Consider the following 23432-nt stretch of genomic DNA (forward strand, 5'->3'; position numbering starts at 1 on the left):
TACCCGCCCGTCAAGCAATTTTGAGAGCTGATTGGTTAGTTTGGGCTTCACGTATAAAAGGTTCGTTTCTCATTGGGCTGTGGTTTGCTGAGGAGGGGATTAGGAAATGTGTCTCAGCTGGAAGTGACCGCGGCTGAGCTACCGAGGTAAATAAGGGCTACCGACCTCTACTGAATTCGTTTATATGGGGGTATTTACTATTTAAAGAACTGTAATAATCATTTGCAACGGTATAATGATAGTATCCGCTTATAGTGTAACATAAACTTGCTGTTATAGCCGTAACGAGAGCTGCTGTACCGCTCGCTGGCTGTCTGTCAAGTTTACTGTAATTAGTTAATTTTCACTGCCACATTTGGACCTCTTACAAATGACCTAAACTGCCCTCTCGATTACCACGCGGAGAATACAGCTATACCGTTGAATGCATTTTACAGTAATCTGTGTGTCGTGTACTCAGGGTTACAAGCGCTGATCATCGCGTCCCTGCAGAGAGATCCGGTGTAGGAGATGCGAGCGGCGCTGCGCCTGGCAGTAGTGGCAGTCCCCATGGGTGTGCTGCTGTCCCGGACAATGGCGTGGATGTCCAGCGGCAAAACACATCCAGAACTCATCAGCAGGCTAAGGGGTAAAGGGTTTGAGCTTTGATATCTTCGTTGTTGTTTGTGACCTTTCTTGACCTCTCTAAAGTAGGGTTGGGACTGTAGTTACATGTTGGAATCATCATCTCCATTCATTCAACTCAGTATCAATACCTCTTTTTTTTCTTCTTTTTCTGCCAGATCATGGCGTGATCCAGAGTGACAGAGTGTTCAATGCCATGCTGGCTACTGACAGAGGACTCTACTCTAGAGACTATCCCTATGCAGACTCTCCCCAATCCATAGGTATTTATTTCAGATGCACTTTCTAAACACACAGATGCATGTTACTGTCAATGCAATAACAAGAGCCTGGGTTTTTTCATCACATTGCATTGTTGAATAATAGCTGTTTTATACAGAAAGATCTGCTGAGACTCAGTGTTATGAAACTTTGTAATTACAGGCTACAGGGCAACCATCAGTGCACCACACATGGTGAGTAACAAACACTGAACAGTGCTGGGAGGACTAAATGGTTAAACAAAACTTAACAGAAGTTTTCCTGCTGGCCTTACTCGACAGCATGCTCATGCTTTGGAGCTGCTAGGTGACAAACTAACTGAAGGAGCGTCCGCACTGGATGTAGGCTCAGGAAGCGGATATCTCACCGCCTGCTTTGCAAGAATGGTACATTTTGTTAAAAACTTGAGAAGTTTCTTTCTAAATCTTACCACTAGCTAGATGATTTCACCCATGTATCATATAACAGAGGGTAAACAGCTGCTTTTTACCATTATATGCAGACAGGGCCCACGGGTAGAGTGGTTGGCATTGAACACATCGACGAACTGGTTCAGATGTCAATCAAAAATGTTCAAGCTGACGACCCGGAGCTGCTGTCCTCTGGACGCATCAAACTAGTTGGTGAGTCAGGAGATGTCAAACTTAAAGTCATGCCACTTTTAACTACTGAGATTTAAAGCACGTGGCTGCAAAAAAAATACAATTCATATCTGGGTATGTCCACAGTGGGAGATGGAAGACTCGGCTACCCAGATGGAGCGCCGTATGATGCCATTCATGTTGGTGCAGCTGCAGCCACTGTTCCTAAGGCTGTAAGGACACACAGGCTTTACTCTTGTCAGATTAAAATGCATTAATAATAGCATAAGGCACTCATTCAGCTATTACTTAAGCCTGCAAACAAGGCACAGAAGGCTGTGGTGTATCTACAGCTGTATAAAAGTCATTATAACCTAATCAGTTGTCTCTAAAATAACTTTATCAAGTATGTTAAGCTTCGAAGGTACTTGAAATGCATTCTAAAGACAGACTGTGCTGAATAATTGCCATGAATAAAGTGAAAAAGTATGAAACTTGTTTTTTGGGGGGGGGGGGGTTTGTTTGTTTTTTTAATCCTGTCTTTCCTTATGGAAGCTCTTGGAGCAGCTGAAACCAGGTGGGCGGTTGGTTCTCCCAGTGGGCCCTGATGGTGGCAGTCAGGTGCTAGAGCAGTATGATCGGCAGAGTGACGGGAGCTTCCTCAAGAAAGCTTTGATGGGAGTGGTTTATGTCCCCTTGACTGACAAGAGGCACCAGTGGCCCGGGTAAGAAAAACAAAAAAGCCTTAAACCCCTTGAACTCTTACACAAAAAATGAGGAAGTCATCTGTGCCTGCTATCCTTCCTTCTCTCCCCAGAGGTGAGCTCTGACTGCAGTGTGGTTGCCCTTGCAGGAGGTGGCGTTGGTGCTGCGTCTCCGGGGCCCTGTAACACCTCTTATATTTCAACTGAGCTTCTGTCTTAAGGACCACCTGCTCTGCTAGGTTGTCACCTAGCAACATGAAAGGAGGATCTTGCTCTGTTTGCCTGGCCAGATTGTCTTCCAAGGGCGATAAAACAATGAGTGACTGAATAGGTCTCCACTGGTCTACTGATTAGCCTCTTCCCAGAATCCTGTGATTCATTTAGAGTGATGCAAGTACAGTAGATCACAGGGGGAAAAAAGGCTGTACACAGTATTATTTCTGGGGAAGTTTGTGAAGTGTAATAATGGGTTTCTTGAGATTACAGCATGAAAAGCTCAAAGATGTGTGAATGCTTGTGCTGATTTCAGATGGATGGTAAAATTGTGTGTGGGAATGATTTGGATATATATGCAGTAATACTTGCAAAAGTACAAACCTGGGAATTTTAATAAACGTTTAGCAAAAGTAATATATTTTTGTGGGGAGAATGCTTCTTACTCATTTAACAATATAATGTGTGTGCAGAATAAATCACATGTGACACTGTAATTATAGAGCAGGGTTAGGAAGTTGTGCCAAAACATAATAATCTGATACATTTTTGGAATCATACAAATAATGTAATCATGTGTAAATATTAGATTTAATAATAAAACCAAGTAAGTGAATATTTTAGTGACTGCTGTTATTACAAGATTGAAAATAAACACATAACTGGGGTAAACAAGCCTTTTTTGAGATGCTGTGCCATAAAGTGATTTCCCGTAATTTAAACTATTGTAAATATCTTTTAGGCCTATAATCTGTCATGAATTATACATTAATTGAGCCAAAAAGAACATTTGAAGGGTAAAAACGAACTCATATCATTATAATGTAGGTGCAGTAACACAGAGTTTTAAAGACACTTGCAAAACAACTTCATAAATCTATTTGATAAATCTATTTGGTTACAAGGCAAACATTATACATAAAAAAAAAACACATCAAAACATCGAAAATCACTTTTTGGCACAAAGAAGTATTAAGGGAATTGGTATCGTGAGAAACTACAAGGACTAGAGCATAAAAACATGATCATCAACAAACACAAACATACTGTAATTTATATTTCGTGTGAATAGAACTTAATTTGTAACAAAATAAATACATTTCATGACAAAAATAATACATTAAAACACATAAATAATAACACAAACAGTCTACTTTTAATAGTTAAGTGCAAAATGGGATGCAGGATTGGGTTTGATAGTTTGGTTTAAACTTCAGGGAGCGCCGATTGGACTACAAACGTCATCACTGCGCGCGCGCGCGGTGAGAAGGACCTCAAGCTAATGAGCGATGCACGTGAGGGTGGCGTTTGGAAGCTTATTATCTTTCTTTCTGAGTCAGTGTGACGTTCATTGTCGCGGAGTTTTTGTTTCGGCCTGCGAGAAAGCGAATCGGTTTCTGAGTTGTCTTAATTCTCCACAGTGTAGAAAGAGCAGCTGGACTATGGAGCAGGCGGGTATTGAGTCGGGAACACTGGTAAACGTAAACACGCCGGTGCCCGTGGAGCAAAAAACTACGGCGGTAGAGGCGTCAGAAACCGGCAAACGCAAAAACGACGACCCGGACGACCCGGAGACAAGTGGCCGAGGTAAGAGACGGAGAGGAGCCGGTGGGAAGAAGCTCCGTCCGGGCGAGAGATACATCCCCCCACCGCAGAAACGCAATCCAGGTGTGAGCTTTAGCCAAGAGCATTTCAACGAGACGTCATACTACTTCGAGGCTGGGCTTCGTAAAGTCTATCCATATTACTTTGACTTTAAGACCTACTGCAAAGGTCGGTGGATTGGAAAGAGCCTTTTGGATGTGTTTAAGAATGAGTTCAGAGCTGAGTCCATTGGGTATTATCAGAAGGCCGCTAAAGAGGGTCGCATCCGCCTCAACGAGACACCTGTGGAGGATCTATCTGTGGTGCTCAGGGTAAGTCTCATAAGTCCATAGTATAACCTATATAGGGGGAGGTAAACGGGATCTAGTTAGCTGTGGGATACTAATACAAGGTATTGACTTAGGCTACATTATTCACCAAATTCACGTTGCCAAATGATCAGTCAGTAAAATCGGATTACTTTTGTTCTTGCATTGAAAGGATCAAATACTTGACATGTGGTAGCTGTAAAGAACAACCCTTCATGTCATTAAATTGGTAGCTATCCAAATCTTGATACTCTGATTTCTATAAGTCACCTGATAGTATTGGATGGCCTTGTGTGAGGTGGGCAAACACTTAACTTTTCCTTCACAATGCACAGAATAATGATCACTTGAGGAACACCGTACACCGCCACGAGCCCCCCGTAGTCGGCAGACCGCTGGAGATTCTGGTAGATGATGGCGAAGTGCTTGTGGTCGATAAGCCTGCCTCCATCCCTGTGCACCCTTGTGGCCGATTCCGCCACAACACGGTGATTTTCATTCTGGGGAAGGAGTTTGGCATCTCTGAGCTGCATACAGTCCACAGGCTGGACAGGCTCACCTCTGGAGTCTTGCTGTTTGCCAGGACGCTCGAGACCTCTAAGAAACTGGACCAGATGGTGAGAGACAGACAGGTATGTTGAGCATGTTTTGCACTTTTGTGTGAGTGGGTTTTCAAAACGTCTCCACAACTTCCTTACATCTTCTGTCTTTTTCAGCTTGAAAAGGAGTATGTCTGCCGAGTGGAGGGGGAGTTTCCAGAGGATGAGGTGATCTGTGAAGAACCCATCCTGGTTGTTTCTTTCAAAATCGGCCTCTGTCGTGTTGACCCAAAAGGAAAAGAGTGCCGGACCGTCTTCCAGAGGCTTAGCTTTAACGGAAAAACAAGTGTGGTCCGCTGTTTACCCCTTACTGGTCGCACACACCAGATCAGGGTCCACCTTCAGTACCTGGGTTTTCCCATCCTTAATGATCCCGTCTATGGGTCATCAGCCTGGGGTCCCCACAGAGGGAAGGGGGGACTTGTGGGGAAGAGTGATGAGGAGCTTCTGCAGGCGCTGGTAGAAGAACATCACTCTCAGGAAAATTTTAACATGCTGGATATTGCAGATGACTGCATTGGCATTGCACACAAGGCAGTCATCTGCAAAAATAAAGCCTCTGAGAAAATGGACAAATCAGCTGGAACTGCTGAATCTGACAAGAGCGGAGAAAGTTGTCCAGTACAGGTAGATGCTTGTGGCAGTGACAAGAAGTTAGATTGCATTGAGGCAGTAAATGACAACAACACAGTTAAAGACTGTCAGAACCCTCAACCAGCCAAATCACATGGAAATGAAACTGGGGCAAACGATTCTAGTCAGAAAACTCCTCCAGACCACCTGTGTAGTGAATGTAAACTAGTGCGGCCAGACCCCACAGAGAAGGAACTCATCATGTATCTTCACGCTTTACGCTACAAAGGACCTGACTTCGAATATTCCACACAATTACCCGACTGGGCAAAAGAGGACTGGGTGGAGGCAGATTAGAACAGACCAGCTGAACGCTGCTGACGGCTTTGACATTAAATCTTCAGACAATCATTAATCCTCAAAGAGATTTTGGTTTTTAATTTTTTTGATTTAGAACCAAAAACAAAAATGTTTTGCTGCTTTGAAAGCAAATATAAGTTAAGATTGGAGTGGTCTATTTTGTAGTTCACCTTGAGGTCTATTTTAATTTAATATTATCCACAAAGTCTGTAATCTGTCTTGTAACACAGGGAACATTTGAAATAAATCGAAAGCCAGTCTGCAGGAAAATAAAATGTTTTATTTCATTTTTGTGAAAAATCAACATTGACAGCTATAAATAAGAGTGGTGGTGACCTTTATCTTTTTGTTTATAGAAAGCCTGTGATTGATTACCTTTGTCTATAAGGCAAGGTTATTCTGCTGAGTGACCCAAAGTGAAGGCTGGTTAAAGATGTTTGATTATACAGTCAAGATATCAAGTGACAAAAACACTTCTGCAATGAAAAATCTTGAAAATAACCTCGCTCATAGGCACATTTTATGGCAAATCTTTCTTCTTAAGGTCCTCGCTGAATCACAGCCACTGCACCTTCAACACTTCTTTGTTTTATACATATAAAGGACCATAAACATATCAAATTTTACTCTTAGGACACTTTTTTTTTGCACATCACAAAATTTCAGCTGCTTTGAAACAACCGTTTGAAAGACATTTGACACATGCCGTTCATGTCATAAATACTGTTAAATGCTTTGCGGTGTGGATAAATGTCGCCTGTCAGGAGTTTCTCTTAACACTGCAGCAAGATCTGTACAGAAAATTGACTGTTGATGTAGCTGCTTGTGATGGTACAATTACTGCATTTAAAACAGAAATTCAAGCTCCTAATTCTGCTAAGGCTTACACTGACATCTGTGGATCCTGAATAGTATGCACCTTAAGTGTATAAACTGTAGTGTTAAGTCTGTTAGAAACCACTTTGGCCCTTGGAAATCAGCACATGAGTGAACATTACATTGTTTTGGCACTGACACTAGAATAAACAGCATGACCGTTAATTTGAAAGTGAAACATTAAAAGCAAGCCAAGACACCACACATGATACACACTGCAAACTGTAGGTTAGTGATTCTCTACATTATCATCACAAAAGACATACTGTACATGTTATCCCCACAGAGTGCAGAACCCACTGACTTGCAGCCAGGTGACAGTTGTCTGCTTCTCTAAACGTGATAATGATTGAGTCATGCTCATAAACTGTTTGCGGCTTTGCACGCAGGCACACCCCACGTAGCTCTGTCTCTATATCTCACATTTAAATCCATGAGTGCATATGGCTCATAGGGGTCAATCCCAGCTTGGAGAAACCCAATCTGTGCAGAGCGTCCAGGTTCAGAAGTTAAGAAGTTCCAGGCACAAAGTAAGTTCTGCAAGCAGCAGGTGCAGCACTCGGATAGTTTCTGTGTCGATGACGAGCTGCAGTTAATATTCAAATGTGGCATTTGTGTAAAACTGTGGCTGGATAGAAAGCTTCATCTTTTGCTGTCATGCTTTCAGTTTTAACCTTTAGCTGAAGACACGCTCATGCTCTGACCTCATTTGTAACAAACGATGAAACAACACTGGACAAACATGCTGTTGTGTTACATTTGCAGTTGGCTTGTATTTCCTTTGTGTAATACACAAATGTAACAATGTATGCTCCTTTTCTGTCAACTATGATTGTATAAGTTCAGTTGTTTTGTTTTAAATTTTTTTATATGTATAAATTAAGAGTCAGATCCACAGTGTTTTCAAGATTTTCTCCAGCTTTCTTTAACAAGTATCTTCCCGCTGTCCGTCTCTCTTTATCCAAACATCTGGTAAGTCTGGCTTACTGTTGGGTAAAATCACCACTTCCTCGCTGTGGCTGGTGCGACCCTTTCCACAAGTCTCATAAACGATTTCTTTCAGTGAGAGACGAAGTGCATCTCTCCTCCCGTTAAGGTGTCCTGGCTGTAAGTGGACCTCTGCCTCTCCTTCTTGCTGCTGTGTGTTCGAAGATCCTGGTTCGATATCACTGAGGCACGTTTCGCAGGACTCCTCCAGACCCTCACAGGAGCTCTGAGACGGGGAGAGGTGGCGTCCTTTATGTGAGCGATGAGGGTGACAGCACCTCTCCCCTGAGGTATTTTCATCCTTGCAGAGTGATGACTGGTCAGTAGTCTCCAGTGTATGGCTGATGATGGTCTCTTCCATGCTTGACGATGAGGATGATGTATTGCTCCAGTGTTTCACCCTGACAGACTGACTCCTGCAGGTTTTACACAGCAACTTGTCCTTAGCTACATCTTCTTCAGCCAGGCCTGGTGGGCATAGAGTGTTTTCTTTGTAAGGAGATGAGGTCTGGACGGCTGGTGGTGGTTTCTGTTGATGGCTACATGTCTCCTCACTCTCCCCATCCATGGTATTCCTTGCCACATCTCCCTCACAGTACTCAATCTCATCAGAAAGCACAGAGGGCCGGTTTGACAGTTTACTGGTGCAGGTGCTGTTCTCAAAGCTGTCACTCAGGCGATAGGCCAATGGCTGTAGCTCGTACTGCTCGGGCCCTCGATTCCCACAGCCACTTCCTGCAGTCTGTTTCTGCCTGTGCTGACGATGGTTGGGATAGAGATAACCGCCTGCTTCTTTGTCATAACTCCTCCTCACTCTAGATTTACCAAATGCCCCGTTAGCCGCAGAAGTCGACAAAGAGCCAGGCTCAGAACAAGAGGAAAGCATACCGTCCGTTTGGTTGGAAAAACACGGCAGCGTGATCATTCCACAGTTTTTCTGGGGTCCACAAAAACAGCACAGGGACTGGAAAAAGAAGGTTGCAAATCCACACGCTACACATTTGACCAAAAACAGAAAAATCCCAAGCTTTCTGAAGAACAAGGCTGTGGCAGGTAACATTATGATCCCTATGAAGAAAAAAGCACCAGAAACTATTGCTACAGGACATCCCATCCTTTTAGTGGCGTGTGCTACTTTCCCAATTTTGTCTGAATGTGGAGCTAAGCTGTAGGATATGCAATAGTTGGCAATAAAATCGACTGAGAGCCCTGCGGCAGATGATATAAACAGAGCCTCCGTGCCACACAGCTGCCATTCAAGAAGAACAAGGAGGCCGACAGTGACAAACACACTGCCTCCTACGGCTATTGTTCCATATATGCTCAGTGGAATATTCCATGTGGTTAAAAGAAGCAAAGCACATGTGAGTGCTACTGAAAAGCCAGCTACTACTAGAGTCTCTGAGCTTAAAGACTGCTGCAGGTCAAAAAGAGACAGCTGACTGATGAACCAGCCGTTCTCCAGCCCTTGTGGTGCTCCTGATATCTCTCTGTTAAACCATGTCAGGATTTCTCTGTAAAAAACACTGGTTCTGCTAAAGTTGAAGCTGTAGAAGTATGTAGTTTTGAATGCCAGCACGAGGGCAGCAACCCTGCCATCTGGCTGGAAGTACACCCCTCCGCTGTGTGCCAGATGGCCCTCGGCATACCTCTCTGCCAGCATCATGCTTAGGCAGTTCTCAAAAACGCTGGGAGGGTAGGGGAATGGGATGTCATTACAGCAGAAATGAAGGGCGTCATCGCTCTCTGAGCACCTCCTGACAGATATCCAGTGTATTAGCTGCTCCACGAGGCAGATATTATCTGTCATTGCATCTTTATCTTCAGGTGATGAAGGAGAGTAAAAGGTTTGGTTCTGAACCCGTCCACACAGGTCGCGCAACCAAACCTGAGCATCAGGTCGGCTCATGTTAAAGTCAGGGTCAAGAACTAAAGAGCCATTGCTTCTTGGGTTAAAGTGGTCTCCATTGTCAGTCGGTTTGATGCCCCAAACAAGCATCAACGTAACAGGCTTATCCTCTCCATTTCTCTGCCTCTCAAACATGAACATGTGACGGTACTCTGCGTCATATCGCTCAAATGGGTGACTGGAGCGGAACAGTTGGGTGACCCTGCTCTCAAGAGCTGGCAGCTTCATGCCCGGGTCTATGCATGACATGTACGTGCCTCCAGCAGCGAGCACTGCAAACCAGCAAACCCAAATGTATCTAAACTTTACAACTCCACAGGGCAGGATTTTCAGAAATAATAAATTGGAGGTGTCAGTGAGACCACGATTTAATTCTCTCAGCTTCTGCCCAAGGCTGAAGAGGCATCTCTTGCGTGAACTCGTGTCCCAGAAGCCACCAGTGCTTTTGGAGCAGCAGGGGTTCCATCCTTGCACTGCCGCAGATGCAGAGGACATTTTTGTGTAGCGCTCACGCAGGATGAATGAACACGGCAGCCACACCAACGCCAAGAGGGAGCTGATTAAAGAGGCAGTTCCGAGATAAATGGAGAAGCATCTGATTGCTGTGATGCTGCTGAGATAACCAGAGAAAAAAGCTGCACTGGAGGTCAGCCCTGATGCTAAAATCAAATAGCCAACTTCCTGCAAAGCTCTGTTTACTCTCTTTTCCAGGGAAGCTGAAGGATTTTGGGATAGCTGCAGAGTCCAAAAGTCAGTAAAGATGAAAACCTGATTGGAGCAGCTTCCCAAGAGAATAAGAGCTGCTGACAGGTTGACCAGAGGAAAGAAAGTCAGACGAAATGCTACTTTGTAGAAAAAATAGGATGTTAGAAGGGAGCCGGTGATTGCTATTACGGATAGCGCTACTATGAAGAGAGAGTGGAGGTATAGAGCCATAGTGAACAGAAGTGATACAACAGCTAGGACAGGGTAAACTGAATCTCTTGTCAGGTAATACTCAAACAGAGCCTGCTTAATGCCAAAGTCTATGCCAGTAATAGTCGTATTATTGTAGGTTAGATCCCTGCCTTCAAGGCTATTCATGTATATCTCCATCATATGTTCTCCTTTGTCTACAGGTAGGAAAAGAAGACTGTACTTCAGTGTGGGAATTTGGTATTCAACAGTCTGCGGTCCAAGAAAGTCTTTGTCAACCAGAAAGTGCAGGATTTGGAACACCACGCGGGATTGTTTGCAGCGGGAGGGAACCAAGGAACAGCTGCCATGTTTGGGTCTCTGGGCACAGGCTTCAACTAGATGTCCTTCATGATAGTATGGCGCACATTTCCGCAGAAGGTTCAGAGACTCAGAAACCTGGTATGAGAGAAAGACAATGGAAAATAAAACCACAAGATAATACAACAGAACTGAGGTATAATTAAGTGCTTACTAAGTTTGCATTGCTCACGCATATCCATGCTCTTTTAACCTTTTGTAAAAAAAAAAAAAAAAAAGCACATTTTCTTTCTGAAAGAAAATTAAATGCCACATCACAGGGATATCTGCGTAATAATGCTTTACCAGCTGATGTCCTCAGTTGGACAACAGTCGACTGACCGACTACACTCACTACAGACGAACAGCAGCCAGAGTTGATTGCTCTGCAGCGGCCTCCGTAGTTACGATTATGCACTTGATTGCCATCTACTGACATGTGGTGGTGAGATTTCACACACAGTATATTTAAACTGAACATGGTTTAATTTGGTTTTTGCTAATTATGACTTGAGGTGCAGTTAAAAGCTCGTAATGGTCAACTTTCTGCTTGGGTTACTTTACCAAACAGCTCTGAGGACAAGATCAGGTTTTCAAATGTCTTCTTGAACGTGACAAGACGTGCTCCTACAAAGTACAATTTACAAAATAAAAAGGACTGGTCTGATGAGCTGATATCCCTTTGCCTGTTTTATTTTGTTTTGTTTTATAATTTTGAAAATGAGAAGAAAGCTTCAGTACTTGCTGTGAGGTGAGGCTGAGGCAGCATGAGGCATTAGTAAGGACTGCCAAGTAATTCCCCAGAGACCAGCTTGGACAACAGCCACTTTTGGACATTCCCTCAGCCTTCACCCTCACATGCTGCTGGCACAGGTCCTGGAACTGGGCCTGGGAGTGAATCTGTTTCAGAGGAGGCAAAGGTTTTTTTTGAACGCATGCCCAGATTTAAAACTATTTCATAAAAAAAAGAACTAATTTCACACAAGATGATGTAGAGTGATTTTTATTGGAGGAGATGGATTAAAATGTGGAACACAGCCACTGTATTAAACTGAAAAAGTGAGAGAGAGGAGACGATGACTAAAGGTTTCAGCAAAGTTGACAGAGAGGAGTGAGTAGAACATGACGAACCCTGGATTGTTCCATCTCACACATGGCGTGGATCGCCTTCAGACTCCAGAGACTGGCTGAGTTTTCTGATCGAAACACCAGCTGGGCAAAACGCTCGCCTGTGTGGAGAGAGACAGATGGAGTCACCATACAGGAACAAGATGACCAGCCGTGATTCCTCAGTTCACAGGGGTGGTCAGAAATGCTCAGAATGTTTTCAGACCCTTGTTAAGGGCTCTGAGGTATGAATCCATAAGGATGAAAGCCAGCAAACTACATATTTTGTGTGTTTTATCCTGGCGTCAGTGTTGGATGTCAATAGAAATTAGCCAACTTCAATAAAATGCAAACCTCAGGGCTTGGGATTGCTAATAAATCTATTTAGGGAGCTTTCCGTATTTTAAAAAGAAGTCTTTGATCTAACAGAAAACTATATCAAAGCAGAGCTTAAAGAAGAAAATCAGGAATACCATTCCCAAAGAAAAGCTCTCAAAAAACCTCTTTGATCTGCAACTTTTTTTTTGTGAAGTTGTATTTAAGTGGTCACTTTTATGTTGCGCTTTCATTCTAAGTTTGCAGAGACCGCTAATGACTCTTTACTAAGCTCCAGTGTTTTTCCCAACATTCATAGTTTTTAAATACAGTTTATAGAGTTGGATTAAATTGAAATGAATCGGCTGCATTCACACATGCATAGTTATCTCCTTTTAATTTTCTAACTTTAAGTATGTCATGGCCAGCAGAGATACATATTACTCTTAACCCTTGTAGATCTACAGTGTGAAAACGGCGAGATTTCATTAGTTCAAGTTTTAAAAACTTAAAAGTTTATTTTATTGAAAAGCTTAAACTGATCAGGGTTTTCTCACCTGGAGAATCGCAGAGGAAGGTGTCTAGAGTGGAGTCCCTGGCCAGCATCCTTTTCATTCGAGCTTTGGAGGTGTCGTGGCCGCTGCTACTTTCTCTGCCGATAGCTCCTCCAAATCTAACACATATAAACCCAGACAGATGCCTTTTTTAGCATTTTGCTTTTAACATTTTTTTAATTTGCAATACATTTTTTAGCACTTGGGATAAGCACAATATACACCAATTCAATTCAATTCAATTCAATTTTATTTATATAGCGCCAAATCACAACAAAAGTCGCCTCAAGGCGCTTTATATTGTACAATAGATCGCACAATAATAAATACAGAGAAACCCCAACAATCATATCATATGACCCCTATGAGCAAGCACTTTGGCGACAGTGGGAAGGAAAAACTCCCTTTTAACAGGAAGAAACCTCCGGCAGAACCAGGCTCAGGGAGGGGCGGCCATCTGCTGCGACCGGTTTTTTTTTTCATTATTATTCATGTTGCTTATTTACACATTCAGTGGGAATACTGCAAAATTAGGATTCAGTTAAAGTCCAACATTCAGTCTTCCTCTGTCTTGGATTTGTCTTCCATAAACTTGTGTAAGAGGTAGATGTGAGAGTGTGAATGGTTGTCTAACACTCTGTGTTAGCCATGTGTTACAGACTGTTCAGGTTGTACTCTACCTTAAGGATCCAGCACAACTGCGACTTTAAGTGTGATATGCAGTCAAGAAATCACATGGAGGCAGAGGAAATTTTAAACTATGTTGATACTATTATATCAGTATATTCTTACAGCATGTTGAATTAAAATATTTAATCTGTCACTTCACATCAGTACACCTTTACAGTACTTTTCACGTACTGCTTCTGCTTAATGGCTTAATGGCAGGTTTATGTTTAATAAATGATGACAGGGTGTAATATGTCGTGTGTCTTGTTCATCTGAGGTGGTTTAAATAATTTGAGAACTTAGTAAGGCCCAAATTAATTATTGTTTTATTATTTCCCAATACAGAAACCAGAACTTGAAAGAGGGTGTGCATTCTTTTTGTAATGACTGTATGTAGTGTGTATGCATGCAGTCACTATTGCCAGAGCTTTTACTGCAAGTAATTATAATAATATGTTATCAGTCTTCAGGTTGCTCAAATCCATTTCTACAGCAGCACATCTGTGCATCTGTCAGCGGTGCAGTCTGTGCTTCGCTCTACTAAAACCTTCTGCTGACCTTTTACTGAGCTGCTGTGGTAAAAGAGACAGTTTTTTCCCAGGGCCAGTGTTCTCCTGCAGCTTGGACAAGCTTGACATGCGAACTCCGATGTATGTTCCTCGGGGCTGAAAGCCCTGTAGAAAGAGAGCACTTTCAAACACAAGCAGACATCAAAGTGAAAGGCAGTATAGATGCTGTTACCATTTAACACAATGCATATAATCAGCATCAAGCAAATTAAATGCTGTCTAATAAAATGCATATACGCAGCCTGTATTTGCTTATATTTTTACTGAGTGGTGTTTATAAAAAGAAAGCAGCACTCTTATCATTGGCATAATCGTACTTCTTTTCTTATGTAAATCATTTTTAGCTTTGCCGTTCATGATTCATTGTTGTGATTCGCTTGTTGAGACTTGAGAATGATTTCTTAATCGGTGTTTATCCTGTAAACATGCATCTCAAAGGTGAGAAGGTGTATTTAATTAAGATGACAGCAAGTGTGATCTAATTCAGCGCGGCTCATTGAATCTGAGATTAGACTGAACTAAAAGGATATGGCTGAAATCATGAGTCATTAGCAGAACAGTAATTAACCACACTCAGCCTAAGGTGGTGAAGGATGTTTGTGTTGTTGATTTAACAGAACCTGACAGATACATGTGCTGCAGCAAGTGAAAATTAGGATTAAAATTTGAAGATTGCTTGTGTGTGTACAGGCTTGAGTGTTCTTGTTTTCATCCCCCAGTGGGGACTTTAAACCAATTGTAAAGCAAACCATGGGGGCCTTCTCTGAACATAGGGACCAGACTGCTTTTTGAAGATTGGAATTAGACTAAATTTCGACATAAAGGACGTACACTCGGGAAGAGACTACTAGCAATGTGGAAGGCATAGATCATGAAGTCACAGTTAAATTCATCAACTTGAAGTAATGACAGACGTAACTTTAGTACGTTAGTTAGTGGGTCTTGTGCTAAATTTGTTTCAACTTTGAGGACACTACCAATGCGTGCAAAGAAAACTGGTGACCAACAACATGAAATCGTGGGAAACAGAGGGCTAACTATGCATCCGGAGACTACAATGTCCTCTTGCAATCAGCTGTAGCTAATAAAGTGTTACACAAATCACTTCATATAACTTTAACGTGTTTATATATGTGTTCATGTTTCATGTGTTCAGAATGCATGCTATAAATAAGTCACCTTTTTGCATTCAGTGGTATGTTAGTATGTTTCCTTTGTGAACCCTGCATCCCAATGGGAATAAAAACCATTGTCCCCATGGGTTCAAACTTGTTTTAAAGAGTTAAGATTTTAGGCTAAGGTCAGAAATAGGTTTAAGTAGTTTGAGCTAGGGAATGCATTTAATGAATATTAAAGTGTGTGAGTGTGCACATGTATTTGAGACTAACCAGTAATGGGTCAGAGAAGTCTGGCAGTGGGCCAATCAAGAATGCAGCCAGTGAGCATCCCAGCAACAGCACAGCACAACCAATCAGAACTGCCAGCGGATAGTCCACTATCACCTGGGAATAACTGTTAAATAAAATACCGCAAAAGAATCAGGCTGTGTCGCTGAAGAAAAGAGAATCATCATGATGAAATTAAGAGAGACCTGCAGTACTTTGGGGCTTTTAAGATAAAAAAGGGTTTTCACACTTACTTTCTAAGGATACAGTACAGTCCCCCATCCCTGTTCACAGAAGAAAACTGTTATCAGTAACAAAAAATCAATTATTATCATTTTAATGACTCTGTGCACATGTGGTGAAAAAACAAACAAATTTGTTGATTCATTTTCTTCTGTAAGAGCTCTGACCTCATCTAACCAGCTGCTCTTACGCAAGCCTAAAACCAGATTAAAACAGAGAGGTGATCGAGCTTTTGCAGAATCAGCAACACATCTATGGGATAATCTACCTATCTTCATATCCACGCAGCTCAGGCGGTACACATTTAAATCTTTATTAAAAACACATTTATTCTCCTTGGCAGTGTAGCATCCACTTAAAGGATTGCATTTTATGGTCTGTTTTTATTTTGATTCCATTTTATTGTTATCTTCTTTTATTTATTGTCGTTTAATGTTGTGTATTGCTTTTAATTTTTTCTGGATTTCAGGGTAGTTTTCTTCGGGCAACATGCTTTTAATGTACAGCACTTTGGTCAACTCTAATGTTTTAAATGTGTCATATAAATAAATTTGACTTTTGACCTCTTCTCACAAGGTAGTTGAGACATGTATTAACTATGAAGCTATGGGCAAGCACAAGCAAGCTGAAAAGGGATGAAACAGCTGATTTGATTTTTTTTTTTAATGTAATCAAATCCGACCATCAGCACCACTGAAGCTCATTAATTATCCAGTTCGTTGAATACACACACAAAAAAATGAAATGCAGACAATGACTTTTGCTTTTGTAGTATCTACTTTCAAGTAACACAGGCAAAATAAGCCAAAGTATATTTTCCAAAACTCACCTTACTGTCACCACATGTTGCTGCTTTGGTTTCTGTGTCCCGCCTTCATTTGACCCGTGCAGCCAGTGACATCTCACCGGTCCATGGCAGGATGACTGATGGGCAGAACCGCAGCTGTGTCCCACTTTTACAACAATTCCTCCTTCAGCATTAGGAACGCTGGTGTTTGAATGACAGCTGTGGCAGGCATTTGATTTGATTGGCCCACAGTGACTGCAGTGTGGACATTTTAGAAGCTGGGGACTCTGCGGAACCTAAAGGAGGAAGGAAGATAACAATATGACTGTTTATGTCACTGCCTCCCAAATCCTCCACCTTATTTAATGCGTCCCTATATATGCTACGACATACTTGGTGATAGAGCTGAAAGGAAGAAGAGGGTCTGGCAAGGCTGCTGCAGCTGTCACATAGCTCCCCTTCAGGCTGGATGACAGTCAACTGGGCCTCAGCAGAGCTGTCAGGGGGGCACAGAGAGACCGTCGGGATCTCACTAAGGACAAACGTCGGATGGGGAGAAGAGGAAGTCAATGGAAATATAAAATTATGGAAATAGATTAACAGGAGAGAGGATATGATTGACAGTGGTAGCAGTGAAAGAAGCAGCAGCTCTTTTTAAATGAAGGTGCAAAAGTTCAGCTTGTAAACAGTGACTGACATCTCAGTTTCTTGAATGCACTTCTTGGCCTTACTTCATCTGATTTTCAACGGCGAATTGAGCAGCCCAGCTGAGCTAATGAGGTAAGGAATGGATTTCTGGATAACATGCTGTAGCTACTGGAAGGAAGAAGGGCCAATTAAAACGGAAGGCAGGAGGAAGGAGGAGGAATCAAGAATAAGCGAGAGAGTGAGACTTTTTTCACTTCATGCCACCATCATTGGGGTAGGTGGTTATTTAGGATGGCACACAATACAAGACTGAGTGATGGTTCATGGATAACGGCAGCATTCAGTAGTTGTTTTTATATTTTTCTATTATATTTTGCAGCTCTCACGAAAACTGTCTGTCTTTGGTCATGTTAAAAGCTTTCTTCTGTGGATAGCAGTGTCGGTTTATTGCATCCACCACTTTAGCCCACATAGATATGGAAGGACTGACATGACCGCTTGTTTAGTTCCCTGAAGATGAGTCCTACTGACTTTAGTGATCCTTTGACTTTTTTTCAATGACATTCACTTAAGCCACTTTTTTTTTTTCAATTTCCATTTCTATTTTTATTTGGCATCATGGTTCTAATCTGGGACCTCCCCAGCAGCAAGGCTGACTACAAAGCAAAGCAGAACAGAGCAGACTGTAATGACAATGGACAATGACAGAGATGATAGGGATTAACTTAGACTCATGTTAAAAATGAGTAACTAGGAAAAAGGTGGGTTGCAAAGTGGCTTGTAATTGGATTCCTGGCTGTGCTTGACCTTATAGCCTGCCTGCACTAATGCTTGGTGTTATTCTATGGATTGTCATGAAATATAAAGACAGTGTTCACAAAAAACAACAACTCAACTAATTACAACAGTGTTGCTGTAGACTCTTGTTTTATATTTGATTCCTTCTCTATCACATGTCCTTAAAATCCTTCATTGATTTAGTTTTATTTAACTTTCTACCCCCAAAATTACATTACATAAAAACAACAGAAAATAAAGACACCTAACAGGATAGTTGTGTATTTCTCTGGCTGTAGCTCAGGAAAGGGGGCACGAGGTCCTTAAAGTCTACCACATGCTTGTTTTTCCACGCAAGACTGGATGCAACCGCACTTCCTGCCTAATCACCATGGCGACAGAGTAAGTCAACAGACCTTAATTAACCTCACAAGGTTTTATTTGCATCCTGTAATAAGGAGAACAAATGATGATGAGCAGTCTGCTGAATTGGTAAACATAAGCAGAGGGATTATGGAGTTTATTAGTGGAGCCAAGTGAAGAAGAGAACCTCGGAGTTGTCTTCATGTTACAATAAAATTGTGTTATGACCTAAATAATAAATACCCTGCAAAGTCCTCAGTAGCTCTTAATCACAAAGCATTTGTTCATCTACTAGTTTGACCTAGTTAGACACTGACGTGAGTGAATGAACACACAAAATGAAGCTACTTCAGAGTGTAAACACTCCAAACTAGTATATGACCATTTCCACTGCAATCATAAGAAACTCAGTCCATCCAGTGTTTCACTATAGCTTAGAATTGACACAGGAATATAATTAAAGATGCTAGGAGACACTGCCTGGCTGCCTCTTGACCACAGGGTGTGGGATATCAGTGTTTGACCCTGATTTTCCATCTTAATGGTTTCCACAGAGCCGGCCAACGTAGGCAAACACACACACAAAGGATCTAAATTCTGGAGCTTATCAATAATTCAATGGACGAATACAAAAATACATCCAAAAAGGTGTCACCAAGCTACTCCCAACACCTAGGACAAAAATGGGAAACTGGCAGCGTGTGCTGAAATCAAAATGACCTCATAAATCAGAGTTTACATCAGAACAGCAGAGTGTACAGCTGAAACAAAAGCTGCTGTTTTTCACCGTGCACACACTCTGTTGCCAGATTATTAGTCCTCTTAAAATAATGAAGTCTCATATAACAACTATAAATAATCAGTGATGCTAGACCATGTCATTAATTATTAGAAACCTCTCTCATTATTACATGTCAGGCTCATCGGAAAATACAGCCAGCACCAAGTAGTTTTAGCAAAAACTGATAACTGTGACTTGAGGAAGGTGCTGGGTATTTCAGGGCCGTTATTAGACTTGCATTACAATGACATACGAATGAATAGTTTAAATTAGAGTTTATTAATTTTTCAAGCTTCTAGTTTATCGTGTTAATTAAAAAAAGTAGAGTTGAAATTGCAACGATTCGCCCTCTGAATGACGTGGAAAAGAAGCACAAATCAGGTTTGCGCTTCGGTACAGTACTTCATACGACTGCTGAGTGTGTGATATTGAGTTGGAAACTGAGTGTATAAAATCACCTTAAAGTTGTTCATAGGTGGCCCCGGGAGGAGCCAGAATATCTCTGAGGCTTAAAGGCTGTCAGCTGTACTTTCTGTCTCTCTCTCCAAACATTTCCCTTTAGATCTTTGTCTGTTTTCTTGTCTACAGCGCGCTTCGTGCATCAGCTGTCTGGATGTCAGTCAATGTCATGTCTCTTAAAATTTCCTAACCTGACAATCACGCACATAGACACGCTGAAGAACTGTGCAAAAGCACACTCTGTATGCAGAGTGCCGACTGTTAACCTTTAAAAGCCTGAGGTGTCATTAGAGTTAAAAAATATGTGATACTCTGTCTCTGCGTATAGGCGACGAAATCAAGTGAGTGTTCATGGAGAGAGAAAAAACAATAATAATAATGTGGCCTGTTGCTGAGCTGAAGAGTGACAGGTCTCAGCTGTTTCCAGCCCTGCTTTCATGTTTGAAGCCTCTCATCCATTAGATTTTTTTTGTAGGCTGACAACAAAGTGAGTGACAGGGTGACCCAAAGAACCAGTTTGACTAAAGCAGCAGGATGACACTGAACAGATCGCAAAGAGCTCCAGCCAACTATTTATGAGCTGCTCATTGAATCCTGCAAATCTGTCAGAAGCAGAAAGGGAACGGTCTTTTGTATGGTGGTAAATTAAAGTAGGCACTCAGGGTACTAGCTCTGAGTATCATAAAGCACTTATATAGAGTGTGCTACACTGGAAACGCAGTGATTCAATATAAATTCTTAAAACTAAGACAGCAGCATATATGTTGTTGCAGTAATGTTGAAACACAAGAACAACAACAGCAGCAGCAGGAATCCTGTCATGTACTGTTCCCACTGTCTACAGCAGAAACAGCTGGGTTCAGTAACCCACCATTCAGCGAACTAGCAGCAGCCAGGGGGGTAAAAAAAAACACATACACACACCTTCACGTCTGCTTTTAACATCCATTCATTATCGCCACTGATCAAGTTCCACAGTAAGCTTTTGGACGTTTCCACAAACAAGAAAGAAAAAAACAACAACCCACCTTTTGCAAGCCTCCCGAATTTCCTTTTCATCTACAGGAGAATCAACCATTACTATCGCGTCCGTGCTTTCTCCTATTATTGAGCAAGCATCCATCCTCCTCCCGATCCGCCTTTTTTTTCTAATTATTTAAAGCAATTATAAATCCCTTCTAATATCAGATCGGTTTGACTAAACAGTTAATTTTCCATCTGCCAGGACTGAGTCCACGAGGATCAAATGCTTGTTTCTGGGGCTTCTACTACAGAGCAGCACTAGGGCTGTTTGGGTTAATCTGCCCCGAGCTGCGCTCTGATTGGCGGAGCCCCGGTGATGCTGAGGAGGCTGTATGGTCGCTGTCCAACTGGCCGCGGTGCTGGAGCACCGACTGAAGGGTGGTGAGCCTCGGTGGCTGATTAAGCGGCTCAGACAGGAGCTACAGCTGCTCATTATGAAGGTGCACAGGCAGAGATGCTGCACTCAATTGAAACAACAGCTAACTGCTGCTGATCACAGCAAAGCTGAACATAAATCACCGCTGGGTGAAATACACTCCTACTTATCGATTTAAAAGGAAGGGACTAAGACAATCAGTACATTATTCATTAATTTTAAATAATGACGTGCTGTAGTTAGAGGAAAACACTTAAATGCATGTTTTTACTAGAAATGTAAGTGGAAATTGCACCAGTCACTTAGAATGTATAAAGATTTAAGCACTGTCCCTTCATTGTCTTTGCTGCATTACAGTAATCAAGGATGCTTTCATAAATTATGTATGAAGAGGTTTGCAACTAGCGGTTACATTAATACCATTTGGGAGAGTGATGATTCATAGATCAGTGATTATCCGTTAATAACAGCACCTTTCGTTCTTGCCAGATTTTGAGAAATCTCTTTTAGTGGTTTGATGTTAACTTAATGTATCAAATTGCTCCAAATAATGAATTATTAAAACATCCAGATGTTTATGACTCATCGGAATGGAAGAAAAGCGTTGTGGCATAATGTATGCAATCACTATCACTGAAATTAAAAATAAATAAATACATGTAAATAAAATTCCTAAAGATTAGGATTAGGCTCCTACTTTTAGGCTCAGTTTAAATAAACCTGTGACTCTCTCTGTCCTTTAAATTATCTTCATATCAATCTCGTGGAGTCTTTCAAGTACCTGGAAGGTATTTTGCTTGATACCTTGGGCGATCGTGGCTCAAGAGTTCGCCTTGTAATCGGAAGGTTGCCGGTTCGAGCCCCGGCTTGGACAGTCTCGATCGTTGTGTCCTTGGGCAAGACACTTCACCCGTTGCCTACTGGTGGTGGTCAGAGGGCCCGGTGGCGACAGTGTCCGGCAGCCTCGCCTCTGTCAGTGCGCCCCAGGGTGGCTGTGGCTACAATAGCTTGCCATCACCAGTGTGTGAATGTGTGTGTGTGAATGGGTGGATGACTGGATGTGTAAAGCGCTTTAGGGTCCTTAGGGACTAGTAAAGCGCTATACAAATACAGGCCATTTACCTGACTCTCTTTTAAGATTCAGTTTCAGCATCTGGCCCAAAAGTTAAAAATGAAATTATGATTTTTGTTCAGAATAGAAGGAAGATGTCTGTCTGCCTTCGTCTTTGACAATGACAATTCAACACTGTGATGCTGCTCTAAAGACGTTTACCAGTTGAACCCTATTTACTTCCTTAAAGTTAAGAAGAAGCATCCATCTAAAGCTTCTCTTTCACAACTCTCAATTAAATCTTATAACAACAATTCAAGACAATAGCTCAATTTATAGGTCTGGTTTTTGACCTGGTGTTCTTTTAAATACTTGTGTTGTTGCCTGTAAAGGACTCACTGGCCTTGCTCTATCATCATTACACATTGTTATCAGAATAACTTGCACCAGGTCATCCTGATTACCGGTAGTGTGCCGTAGAATCCTGCTGGTTACAAATGAAGACTTCCTAAATAAGAATAATCATAGCTGAGTAAGTAGGGAGTGCAGCTACAGTATTTGGTGTGGATTTTACATACCTCAGTCTGTGGAGCTGTTATTGATTAGAGAGAAGAGAAGAGAAGAGAAGAGAAGAGAAGAGAAGAGAAGAGAAGAGAAGAGAAGAGAAGAGAAGAGAAGAGAAGAGAAGAGAAGAGAAGAGAACTAGCCAAAGCCCACCAGACTCAAAAGAAAGGGGTGACTGTGACACAGCAGACCTGTGTGAAAGTCTGCTAATGAGGCGGCCGCTGGTCTGGATCTGGTTATAAATATGAATCATGGCAGTGGGTGCTTGTCTGTGAGAGGCCACCGCTGAGAGGGGAGAAGGGAATAATTTATTGAAAGAAAGCCAAAGATCAAGAAAAGGAGGCTGTGAGAAAGTTTTGTAGGAGAGATGAAACGTCTCGTTTTATGACTTTAAATCTGAAAGCGTGGCCCAATTTCTGTCTGTTACAAGTGATTCATGATGGTCAGCGCTGATTCATACTAGGTTAAACAAACTGTGAAAGTCATAGATGAGGGGGTGCGGCTGTTTAAATCTGATCTGATTTAAGATCTGTCTTTAAAAACTTAGTGTTCAGGTTGAATCGCTGGCCTCACGTTGAAGAAAAGCCCGCTGGCATGGAGTTTTCTGATCCACCTGTGTGGCAGCTGACATTGCTAATGCCTTGTTGACTTCAGGCACTGATTAACTTACACTGTTTAACTGCTCAGCATGCCACAAAAACACACTCTCTCTCTCTCTCACACACACACACACACACACACACACACACACACACAATGGGGTGGGGTGGGGGGAAAGCCACACAAATACCCACATAATGCAGAGCCTGACAGACTTGTACTGGATACCAGACACACATGTATAATGAGAGGGTTTGGCTTGAGGCTGGTACTGAGGTGACAGCCATGGTAATTTCCTGTGGCAGAT

General features: G+C 42.1%; 3 protein-coding genes across 5 annotated transcripts; 2 read left to right on the forward strand and 1 right to left on the reverse strand.

Annotated features, from left to right (window-relative positions):
• Nucleotides 1-69: 69 nt before the first annotated feature.
• pcmtl (l-isoaspartyl protein carboxyl methyltransferase, like) lies at nt 70-3055 on the forward strand. Of its 3 annotated transcripts, none has more exons than XM_031758369.2 (9): nt 70-146; nt 461-628; nt 783-887; nt 1048-1079; nt 1167-1271; nt 1388-1508; nt 1614-1699; nt 2022-2191; nt 2320-3055. In XM_031758369.2, exons 2-9 carry the CDS (start codon nt 511-513, stop codon nt 2354-2356), a joined length of 774 nt encoding a protein of 257 aa, XP_031614229.1. In that variant the 5' UTR covers nt 70-146; nt 461-510; the 3' UTR covers nt 2357-3055. The 3 variants fall into 3 exon arrangements, with proteins under 3 accessions (XP_031614229.1, XP_031614230.1, XP_039459547.1); XM_031758370.2 differs by having other exon boundaries at nt 71-146; nt 2284-3055; XM_039603613.1 differs by having other exon boundaries at nt 140-190.
• Nucleotides 3056-3625: 570 nt separating this feature from the next.
• On the forward strand, nt 3626-6103 carry rpusd2 (RNA pseudouridine synthase domain containing 2). The gene is made up of 3 exons (XM_031758187.2): nt 3626-4299; nt 4632-4928; nt 5013-6103. The coding sequence occupies exons 1-3, from the start codon at nt 3673-3675 to the stop codon at nt 5823-5825; spliced, it is 1737 nt and encodes a 578-aa protein (XP_031614047.2). The 5' UTR covers nt 3626-3672; the 3' UTR covers nt 5826-6103.
• A 145-nt stretch (nt 6104-6248) lies between these two features.
• Nucleotides 6249-20728, reverse strand: disp2 (dispatched homolog 2 (Drosophila)). The gene is made up of 10 exons (XM_031758306.2): nt 20540-20728; nt 16877-17015; nt 16526-16779; nt 15708-15737; nt 15457-15580; nt 14058-14173; nt 12834-12949; nt 11986-12083; nt 11596-11754; nt 6249-10953 (listed from the first exon to the last, which is right to left on the reverse strand). Exons 1-10 carry the CDS (start codon nt 20632-20634, stop codon nt 7630-7632), a joined length of 4455 nt encoding a protein of 1484 aa, XP_031614166.1. The 5' UTR covers nt 20635-20728; the 3' UTR covers nt 6249-7629.
• Between the last annotated feature and the right edge of the window lie 2704 nt (nt 20729-23432).

The sequence above is a fragment of the Oreochromis aureus genome, linkage group 19 (assembly GCF_013358895.1).
Source record: "Oreochromis aureus strain Israel breed Guangdong linkage group 19, ZZ_aureus, whole genome shotgun sequence".
NCBI classification, from domain to species: domain Eukaryota; kingdom Metazoa; phylum Chordata; class Actinopteri; order Cichliformes; family Cichlidae; genus Oreochromis; species Oreochromis aureus.